General features: G+C 39.0%; 1 protein-coding gene and 1 long non-coding RNA gene across 2 annotated transcripts in view; one reads left to right on the top strand and one right to left on the bottom strand.

Moving 5' to 3' along the window:
• Positions 1-1,461: 1,461 nt before the first annotated feature.
• On the bottom strand, positions 1,462-6,680 carry C2H15orf61 (chromosome 2 C15orf61 homolog). The gene is made up of 2 exons (XM_004320723.4): positions 6,272-6,680; positions 1,462-1,686 (listed from the first exon to the last, which is right to left on the bottom strand). The coding sequence occupies exons 1-2, from the start codon at positions 6,615-6,617 to the stop codon at positions 1,559-1,561; spliced, it is 474 nt and encodes a 157-aa protein (XP_004320771.1). The 5' UTR covers positions 6,618-6,680; the 3' UTR covers positions 1,462-1,558.
• A 91-nt stretch (positions 6,681-6,771) lies between these two features.
• The window catches only part of LOC109552341 (uncharacterized), a 176,747-nt gene continuing 172,188 nt past the window's right edge, over positions 6,772-11,330 (top strand). The window contains exons 1-2 of the long non-coding RNA XR_004525218.2: positions 6,772-6,956; positions 8,065-8,176. This is a non-coding gene — a long non-coding RNA (uncharacterized lncRNA). The remainder of the gene's footprint in view (positions 6,957-8,064; positions 8,177-11,330) is intronic.

Raw genomic sequence — 11,330 nt, 5'->3', positions numbered from 1 at the left:
GATCAGGAGCAATGAATGAGCAGTATTTGACTTAAAACTTATGAGCTATAGTTATTTAACTTTGCCCATTACAGAGGAAATCAGTTCTAGCCTTCCTTGCAAAATGCTAATAGTCAGTTTTATTATTAATGAAGCTTAATGTAACACTATCTCCTTTGCGTAAGCCATTCACTTAACTAGTGTCAAGTATATTCTTCTGGACTAAATATATTGGCATAAGTACTTCTTTGATTAAAAGGTTATTTAGAATTGCTGTTAGACAAGTGAACACTACATATATTTGAAGAACAGTTCACTCTGTAGCTCACTTAAAATGACTACCTTTAACGAAGCCAGTTTGTGTCACTTCATTATTCCAGTGCTTTCACCTCAATCACTTCCACTCACCTTCCCTACTGATTTGCCAGAAGTAGGCACCCAAACGTTGGTTAGATTGAATTCTATAAAATATTTTGCTACAAAACTGTGTAAACGTTGCAGAGCATCAGCAACACATTAACATAAATGATATATAATGCATGTTTGTAATTATGGGAGAGATCATAAATCTTAAACACCCATTGGTTTAGAAATTAAATAGTTCTTAGTTCTCCCTAAATTACTCCAAATTTCTGAAATTTACCATTCGTCTGGGTTTTCTGTAACTACCCCCAAGGATAAATTTTTTTAAATGACTTTGCTTTAAAAAATGCAATTAACTTAATAAAATTCGAATGCAAAACCGCCATCAGGTCTTTAAAATTTCAGCCCACTTTCCATCGCCAATAAGTCTATGGATGGATACGTACCATTTCAGCTAGTTGCTTTTTTAAACAGTTACCAAATTTATTTTTTCTGGGTCTTTCTAGATTTTAATTGTTCTTACAGTTTTATTGGCATGCCATTTTAACTTTTAATCAGTCTTAATTTCATTCTTCTTGCTGCATTTACATTACCTAGAGTTGTTATTACATTTTTTAAAAAGTAGTATGGTATTGGATTCTTTAGGTAATAAGAAGTTTCAACATTACACCCACACCTCTCATACAGGTAAATGGCACAAGGGCTGTAATACATTTCCATTGAAAATCCTGACAGTTGAATGGCTTAAATTTCAGATTGCAGTTAGAATTCTCATCAACTTTCGATTTGCCAATGATATTATATTATCTCTATCATATATCCTAAAATTCTCTACTTCTTTTCCCAATGTTAAAGATTTTTTCCCCTTCCTTGTGGGGTATCTATATTTTCAAAGAGTTGATTTAAATTGTTAATACATAACTACAGAATCTATAAGTTACAATCATTTTTTATCTCTAGTTTAACCTAGTTATAGGAAAAAATTCATATAAGCGTTATGTGTTTGTAGTTCCCATTGGCTAAACAAAGTATGCAATATATAACAATGTATTAATATGAAAAGCTTTGCCTCTTGAGGGCAATGATTCATCTTAAAGAACCAGACACCGTAGAAAGAAAAAGGTGTTTGCAAAGTTTTATTTTAAAGGATCAAAAATAAATATTGCACATACACATGAGAAAATCTACTGATATTTTCATCCTCCAGTGCATACTTTCAGTACATGGCACCTTCATCTTCTTTATTTAGAAAATAAACTGTTATTGGTCCATAACTGGTGTGCACAGTCTCTGTGACTCTAGCAAATAACCAGGAGCCAAGTCCATATAATAAAGTTGGAATACCTAGAAAACAAATGCATATGTTACTTGTGAAATCAATACCTATTAATCATGTACTCATATATTTGTCATGGTATAAATCACATAGCACTCTTCAGCAACATCAAGAAATTATAAAGTTACAAAAATGAGTATACACTGACTCAACCTAAAAGGTCAATTTCATCTATGTTTGTGGAACATAGTAACAATTGTGTGAGCCTAGAGATTTAAAAAACTATAGATGAAGCTGATGTAAACTGTAATTCAAAGTACTTTACAAACATTAATTCATTACCTCCAAATAATTATGAAGTAATTCTATATTCTTTTCACAAATAAGCAAACAGAGAAGTGTCATTAATTTAGTTGTAGATGCTCCTGATGATTGGCCTTGAGCTTAAATTACTAGGTCATCTTTATTGTGCTTTTAAGTTGGACAGTAATACCGATGGCTAAAATAATTTCTTGTACAACTTAAAAGAAACTGGGTCAAAAAGCTGTCTTCAAAATCTAAGGCAAAACCTAACTGTAAGGAAGATTTTAGTATAATAACAAACATGAGAAAGAAACAATCCCATTAATATTTTTACAACTGATTTGAAAATCTTGCTTCAACCTATTTGAAATAGGTACATAATAGACTGCAATAATATATTTCTTCTTTGGAATATTTCCATTTGTGATTAGTTGCCATTTGTGATACATGAAACTAAATATATACTAGCCAGAGATATGGATTAAGCACTCATATGCACATGACACTAAACTGGACACAAAGCAAACTTTCACAATTCCTATTTTTTGTAAGACACTTATTTAATCCATGACTATTATTAACATATTAAAAAACATATGTATAAAACCACAGGCACATGAATCAATAACAAATATTGTATAGTCTGCACAAATATTATTGTTCCTGGGTATGAGCTGGACAGAAAATAACAATTTTAAAGGAGAGCTGTGCAACTGGAAAATCACTTTCTTTCTAGATAAGAGGGAAATCAACACATGCTCAGGACTAATCATATTGTTAAATTTTTTTCTTATTTTTCTGCAAGAGTATATTTGCTGTGTTATGTTCTTTTTGAGTGTATAAGTTCATTGGACTACTTTGTGCTTATTCCCTGAAGCTGCATTCCAGCCACTGTGATGCCAGAGATTAATCAGGAGAAGCATCACTAGTTGGCAATGAGAGAGGCAAAAATGCCCATTCAGACTGGCGCCTCTCTATTTTTAGGAATATACTGGGTCACAGCTTGTTACTTTCACAGGGTTCCCTGGAATTCCTATGCAACTTTTCACAGTATATTGCCTTCTTTGCCTTGGTAATACCTCCCCCCAAATCTCTAAATGCCTCAAGGGAACGTCACAAAAAATTCACAAAAACTAGCATCATAAAGCTATTTATAAATCATTCAACCAAAAGGAAATAAAAAGGCAAGTAGGGCTTCCCTGGTGGCGCAGTGGTTGAGAGTCCGCCTGCCGATGCAGGGGACACGGGTTCGTGTCCCGGTCCGGGAAGATCCCACATGCCGCGGAGCGGCTGGGCCCGTGAGCCACGGCCATTGAGCCTGCGCGTCCGGAGCCTGTGTCCCGCAACGGGAGAGGCCACAGCAGTGAGAGGCCCGCGTACCGCAAAAGAAAAAAAAAAAAAAAAAAAGGCAAGTAGTGGCGTGGAGTGGGGGAGTGGACAAGAGAACGAGAACAGGGCAGGCAGAAGCGAGTGAAGAGTAGAGGGAGCAGCTGAAATAAAAAATAAATTTAAAATATGGTATCACAACTTCAAAAGCTGAAAACAGAGTGAGAAAGAAAAACAGGCTCTAGAAATAATTATACATTTTCCAAATATACTGATAGTAAAATACATAAAATATGACTTTTAAACCAATGCTAAGGACTTACAGTTAAGAAATGGATGGTGACACTGAAAGTTTTGTTTTACAGTATTTATCACAGTTTTCAATTAAAATACTGATACTTTAAAAAAAAATCACACAAATCGTCAATATTTTTTCAGCTAAAATGGAGGACTGATCAAGGATTACTAACTTAATAACTACATTATCTCTTATTAAGAAACAACTAGGAACCATTATCATTCATGCTATTTGATAGGGGGTGGAGACGTAATGTAGGAGTCAGAAATTCTCTAATTTTTTTTTTATCCTGTAGTCCACTTATTTAATGCAGTCAGGCTAATACACGAAATGGGAAGATTAGCCACATATATAATTTACACACTAAAAAACCCCATAATTTTCTTTACAGCACAAATGCTGTAAAGTCTGTACGGTTTGATGAAAAATTAAATTTTTTCCAGACTGTCTGAAACATATCATAACATCAAAATGAATGTGCAAGTCAGTTCTTTGCACAATAATTCATTTTGAGTCAGCTGAACAGTAGGTAAACCACTGTCAAATTAAGCACTTTAAAAAAATTAGAACTTTGTAGCAAGTCTCCAATTACCCATTCATTCCAATGGTAAACTGCTTTTCTTAAATCTCAATCTACTTCCCAGCAGGATACCCAGACTAGTAAACCATCAGTAAAATGTCAGCTTCCATTGAAAGGAAGGCAGAAGAGAAAGGGAACAAATGGGTAAAAGAGAAAGGGAACCAATGGGTAAAAGAGAAATCTTTATTATTTACAAAATGGAAAAATGAACTACTTTGATAATTACTAATTTGAAAGGAAAGAAGAAGAATAAAATTCTAAGTATTTTTAAATAGAATATGTACTTGATGATCCAGAGGGGCAACTGCACAACATAGAATAGGAAAAAAATCCTATTATCTAATTCCCTACCCTAAGACAAAAATACAATATTAACATTATCAAATTTAATACTCTTAAAATAAAAAATCCAGAAAAAAATAACTCCCTTTATTAGTATAAGCTAATTTGTATTCAAGCATGCTTGTGCAAAAAGTTTTCCTTTTTAACTTAACTCTTATTCTCTTTTAAACAGAATTTTTAGAATTTTCAAAAGACCATTAAATCACTATTCAGCTTTCTCTTTCACATTAAAAAAAAAACTACAGCTGCTGTTTCTTTCTTCAAAAGGTTTTACTACTTTTCTGTGTGAGAATGCTCTGGGCATCCTATTTTTCTTTGGATTTCTTTCTACCTAAAAAGAGAAGCCCCTAATCATTAAGCTGGTCTTAAAGTGTTAGGTTTTAAATGGTGAAAACTTTTTTAAAAAAGGCATTGGGCTCACGGTTTACCTATAACCCTCCAGTTATGCTTTTCCTAATCTATTACTCTATATTTGGGAAGAATGATTTTTTTTTGATTCTAAAAATGCTAAAATAAACATATTCTTCTTGAATCTAGTCATCACTCCAGTCTCTCCAAATAACTTTGAACTGAATTTTCTGAGTCACTACACTCCTCAACTTCTTTGCATCAACCTCAAAATTAGTAGGCATGCTCTATATAGTTCATCAGCCAAATCATAAGACATATTTTTTAAAGGATTACACATAGCTGAATAATCTTCTCCTTAATGGACTGAACCCAAGACAGTCCCAGTGGAGCAATGGCTCCAAAATCCCATGACTGCCATATGGGAGTTATTATAAGCAAAAATACACCTACCACATTTAAATTTAAGAAACTATCAGGCTATATAGTAATAGTGCAGCTGCATAGGCGTTTAGCTTTAATTCTGGTTCAAAAACCTGGTTGGGTAACGTGGGTCAGCTTGTACATCTAGATTCTGAATTACTGAAATATGGATTAATTTGATATCAGCTACATGAATAGGTTCCAAACATCCTGAGGCCTATTTTTCACTGACCTAGAAAATATAAAAGATGCACTCATGTCAACGTTCACGCCTCTTCGGTCATTAACCAAAAGATAATAAACATCCAGCAAGAGTTAACACTCTCAGAGTTAGAATATTCCATGAAAACATACCAATATTAAAGAGGTAGTCTTTTAAATATCTTTTAGGCCTAGCATCACTGGTGAAAATCTTTAGTGCTTTTAGTAAAACAAACTTGCTGGGGTTTCATATAAAGAGAACAAAGAAACTTCAAAAAAGTAGTTCCAGTTTTTATAATATGAACGCACCCACAAAGTGGTGTTCATGGGAACGAGTCCTGCCATGCAATTAGGCATTTTTTAAAAACTTAAGAGCCACTTTCCAGGGGCCTACACCCTTCTTCTCACTGCCCAATGTAGGGGTCCTTCTAGTTAAGAGCTGCAGGGTAGCGAGGATGGAATGCTCTCTCCCCGGGGTGATGCAGGGTGGTCCCTAAGTACAGGCATGTCGATAAGCCCCACTTTCCGGGGTACGATTCAGGAGCAACAACTTAGCCCTGACAGGCACCTGCCGGGCGGGGGAATACAGAAGCCCAGGGCCAGGGCCGGGGCTGGAAGGCTGCAGAGTGGGTGGGACGCCAACACTGGGCGAAGCGTGGCGAGCGCGTGCGCCCGGGCGAGCCTGCACGGGGCCGGGGCAGGTCTCCCAGGGCCGGCGCGGTCTGACCTAGGGCCGGGGGCTCGGCCTCGGAGCCAGAGCGTTTGTCAGCGTGCTTTGCAAACAGTGGGGCCATCGTCGGCGCGACATGCTTCGCCGGCCCGGGCCACTCACCGAGGTTGATAACCTTGAGCGCCGTGAAGAACCGGTCCTGCCGGGCCAGGTCGTGCCAGGGGGCCTTGGAGCAGTGGTACTTGATGAAGGGGAAGCAGCCGGTGCGCAGGACGTGGTAGTTGGCGCCCTGCACGGGCCAGTTGAAGTGCGAGAGGCCGAACTGGTCGTTGCGGACGGCGCTGTAGGGCACGCAGAAGGAAGTCCAGTGCGGCAAGCGCCGCTGCAGCAGGTGGCGCGTCAGCACCTCCGAGGCGCGGGGCTTCGGGCGGGAGGCGGCGCCCAAGGCCCAGGGCCGGCACAGCAGCAGCCAGAGCACGGCCTCATGGGCCCTCCGCAGGGCCTCCATAACCGGCTTTGCCCGCGTCCCCCGCCCCCTGGCCGCCGTAGGGGCGCGCGCCGCTGGGGGCGGGGCCGAAGGAGCGCGAGCCCTCGCTCGCTCCTCGGGCGTGCGGCAGGTACGCCCAATGGGCGCCGCGCGAGTGTGCGAGACCCCCCCGCCCCCGGGCGCGGCGGCGCGTGCGCACAAAGGTCCCGCGGCTTCCTAGGGAGAGTGGAGCGGGGCGCGGGCTGGCAGTCGGAGGCACTCTCGCTGAGGAGGTAGTGAAAACATGACCGAGGACCTCGTGAACTCATTAATAACCCTGAGGAGGGTTGAGGGCGGGCTTCGCGAGTATTATCAGTTTAGGTAAGAGGAAAATTAAGCTTTAAAACAATTAAATAACTTAACCACCCTACTGAGTGGCAAAACTCACACCCGTATCTCTCTTCCAAGCCACAGGCTCAAGTGCAATCCTTGGTTGGTGGTGTTGAGGAAACCCTTGAGAAGGTGTCCTCAGGGAAGCGAGTTAAAAGTCAAGTCCCCAGATTTGCAGTGGCTGGTAAAGTCGGGGAGCACTTTTGTATTCAGATCCCCGCTGTCGTGTTGTTTAAAATAAGTCCCAGATATCTCAACAGAAAAAGTTTATTTCTTAGAAAGTCCTACGTCTCTTCATGCAGTGTGCACCACCACCTCCTTCCTAAGAGTCTGGTGAACGCCAGGCCAGGAGTCTTTTAGTTTTAAACCTTAATCCTGTCACTCATTATCAAATCTCGTACTTTAGGAAAACCTTTTCTCAAATTTTGCAGCCTCTTGAGGTAATAACTTACATACATCTGCTTTCTAAAGAAGCATTTCCTCTTACATGTCCTAAATTCATGTTTGGAGAAACGATACATAAATAAGATGTGTTTGGAAAGTACTGTATGTAAATGAGACACGTGTAAACACCATATAACAGTTGCTGTTATTGTTGTTGAAGACTCATGTAGGATATGAGTAGGATAGTGTAGGAGAATGTAGGATAGTGTAGCTAGCTCTTACATTCTCCAGTTTTTATTGATTCCTACAACAAGCAATGATTGAGCACCCATAACCATGTGCCAAATCTTGTAGGGTTAAGTCATTTCAGGAGCCTTGTAGTCATGCAAATAATTTAAACTTTATAGGATTCCCTATTAAATTTTGAAAGATTTTAGGGGGAAGCACGATGTAGTTAGATTTGCACAGAAATGGCTGAAGGGAGGCTAAGACAAGTCAGGGAGGTGATTCAATACTGTGATTTCAAATTAAATTTTTAAAAGCACTGGAGTCCTTTTTCAAACAAAATCTGTCATAGAACCCCAACCTATGAAAACTTGTGTTTTATTACTAAACATTTATAAGTGCAAAAACTTAACATTAAAGTTAAGTTTTTAAAATGAGTCTAGTTTGTTATTGTCTTGGGTTTTTATTTTGCTTGTTTTGTTTTTAGCAGAAAAGGAATTTATTGGAAGGAAGTTGGATAGCTAAAATAATAAATAGGACGTCTGCAGAACCAAGCTTAGCAATGGGAAGGAATCAAGAGAGACTGGCCGGCAAAGACGTAGGTAAGACCAACAGGAATTAGTATGGTTGGGATGCCGTGGCTGGCCCCATGCCACTGGACTCTTGACCCTGCGGGATTTTTTTGTTTGCTTGGCTTTGTTTTCCTTTAATCTTTTTTTTTTAAGTTGATTTTTTTTTCCTTAGTTTTTTGGCTGCGTCAGGTCTTAGTTGCGGCACGTGAGATCTTTTTGTTGCGGCACGTGGGCTTCTCTCTAGTTATGGCCGTGTGGGTTTTCTCTTTCTAGTTGAGGCGTGTGGGCTCCAGAGCGCAGGGGCTCTGTAGTTTGCGGCCCGCGGGCTCTCTCATTGAGGCATGCGAGCTCAGTAGTTGTGGCATGCGGTATTAGTTGCTCCTGTGGCATGTGGGATCTTAGTTCCCCGACCAGGGATCAAACCCGTGTCCCCTGCATTGGAAGATGGATTCTTTACCACTGGACCACCAGGGAAGTCCCGATCCTGCTGTTTCACGCTCAAAAAATTTTGAAGTTGGGGGCTATTGACAACAGTTGCTGCTATAGCAGCCTCAGAACAGTTTATTTCTTATTCCTTTGTTTTGGTTGCATACTATCAAGAAAATCCTGATCCCTTCGGAGAAGTAGATACAGATAAGAGTGGTTTTTAAGTGATTCATCTTGAAATCTTGGGCATGTGCTTCAGTTAGAGATGGCAGGAGGAGATTAATTCTGAGATCTACACTGAAATGACTTAACCTCAAATTAATGCATGGGCAGTTTGCAATATGTTAAAAAAATTGACATTATCTCTCCTTTGGCAATATAAAAATCTATTTTTTAAAAAATGAAATTTGAATCAAACGTGGGGAACCTCTGAATTCTGTCTGAGAAGCCCTAGGTTCTGTAGCATATAATGTAAAACTACTGATAAAGAGAAGCAGATATTTACATAGGTTTCACTGCGTTGTCTCATGAAGGCTTGGGAAAAGGCTGAAGGATTTCTGTTGCAAGACCCTGTCTTGGAAAAACCTCAGCAGTGATGAGGGTTCCTCTAATCCAAGGCTCTTTGATTATCTCTCTTTTCTATTCTAAGGTAGGAAGTTCTTCCAAAGATTTCTGATAGATGTTGGACCACACCCAGGTTTTCAAGAGTGTTTGAATGAAATATTACCCTAACCTAAAGATACAGAGCTGGAGAACATGACATCTAGATATCTCTTCTAACTTTAAGATTTTATGGTACTCCTTCCATAGTTGAAATAAAATAATTTCTCAAAAAACCTACAACTCAGATCAGATGCTTGATTTTCTTTTCAGTTCTAATTCTTCATGGTCATGAAACAAAGGGGCTTAGAAGTTGGCATTCAAAAGCCTGAGTCAATGTTCAAAAATATTGTGTCCAGTAATTAAGAATTAAATGCATTAAATACACGAATACTTAGTTTTCCACAAAGCATGGAGAAATGGCGTATCCCTTAGAAGGAAGCCCTTAAAAATAGCTATCAATAGTGCTACCGTGTACAGCTTTTAACATGTGCATGGGTGTATCATGCTGCTCCTAGAAAGAAGGGAATTTGTTTTGGTTTTGTTTAAAGGCACCTAGGACCTTGTAGATGTTCAGAACATGTTAAAAATGAGTTCTACAAAGTTGATAGTTTGGAATATATTAAAATTAAAAATTTCTGTTCATTAAAAGGCACTATTAAGAGAGTGAAAATGTAATCCAAAGAGTGGGAGAAATATCTGTAATACATATATCTGACAAAGCATTTGGTATCTAGAACAAATCGTTAAAAAAATAATCCAATAGAAAGGTGGACAAAATATTTGAATGGACTCTTCACAAAGGAGAACATCCAGATGTTTAATAATGTGAAAAAGTGCTTTGTTTCACTAATCATATGAGAAATGGGAATTAAAATATATATTACCTTACATATTACACACCCACTGGAGTGGCTAAATTAGAAAAGATAGAAAGTATTAAGCGTTGGTGAGGATATGCAGCAGTCAGAACTTTTATGCATCGCTGGCAACCACTTTGGAAAATTTTTTGGCAGTTTAAATTAAAGCTGAATACATGCATACCTTATGACCCAGCCATACCACTCGTAGGTATATATTTATATTAGTGTGCTCAGGCTGCCATAACAAAATGCCACAGACTGCGTTTAGCCAACCACAGAAATTTCTTACAGTTCTGGGGACTGGGGTGTCCAAGATCTGGTGCCAGCCAGTTGGGTTCCTGGAGAGAGTTCTCTTCTTGGCTTGTATTTTCTTCTTGCTGTATCCTCCCATGGTAGACAGAGCGAGCTCTGTGTCTGACTCCTTCTTTTCTAATGAGGGCACTAGCCCTATTATGAGTCCCACCTTTAGGACTTCATTTAATCCCTATCACCTCCTCCTGCATGAGGCCCTATCACCAAATACAGTCACTTTGGGTATTAGGGCTTCAGCATATTCAGCATATTTTGAGGGGGCACAAACATTCAGTCCTTAGCAATTCCCAACAGAAATTGCGTGCATATGTTTTTCAAAAGACATGTACTAGAATATTCATAGCAGCACTACTCATATTTGTAATACTTAACCAGGAAATTACTCAAATGCCTAGCAGTAGTAGAGCATATACACAAATTGTGGCATATTCACACAATGGAATACTACAGCAACAAGAAAGAATGCTCTACAGTCGCACACAACATGCATGGATCTCACAAACATGAGGAAGAGTGGAAGAATGCAGACACTAAAGAACTTACTGTACGATTTCATTTACATAAAGTATAGAAACTGGCCTAAACTCATCTATGCTGTTAGAAGGGGGATAGCAATCACTCTTGGAGTGGAGAGGCAGTTAGTAGGAGGAGTATGAGGTGACTTCTGCGGGACTGGGATTATTCTCTGTTTTTCAAAACATTCTTTTATTTCTATACTTTTTTTAAAAGCAATTTTTTAAGAGTGGTTTTAGACTCACAGAAAAATTAAGAGGAAGGTACAGATATTTCTCATGAATCCCCTGCCCCACACATGCATAGCCTCCCCCATTATCAGCATCCCCCACCAGAGTGGTACATTAGTTATAATTGATGAACCTATGGATTATTCTCTTTCTTGATCTAGATTCTAGTTAAATGGGTGTATTCAGTTTGTAAAGTACTGAATACAGATGATATGTGCCCTTTTCTGCATGTATATTATA

This window comes from Tursiops truncatus, chromosome 2 (genome assembly GCF_011762595.2).
Source record: "Tursiops truncatus isolate mTurTru1 chromosome 2, mTurTru1.mat.Y, whole genome shotgun sequence".
NCBI classification, from domain to species: Eukaryota; Metazoa; Chordata; class Mammalia; order Artiodactyla; family Delphinidae; genus Tursiops; species Tursiops truncatus.
The sequence above is the reverse complement of the archived record's forward strand: the minus strand, read 5'-3'. Positions and strand labels throughout refer to the sequence as shown.

What these genes read in the sequence shown, in the direction of transcription:
- C2H15orf61 (XM_004320723.4), bottom strand. Translation starts at nt 6,617, where the DNA reads ATGGAGGCCCTGCGGAGGGCCCATGAGGCCGTGCTCTGGCTGCTGCTG. An exon ending in GCTCAAGGTTATCAACCTCG is followed by an intron (nt 1,687 to 6,271) that starts GTGAGTGGCCCG and finishes TTTGTTTTCTAG; the next exon opens with GTATTCCAACTTTATTATAT.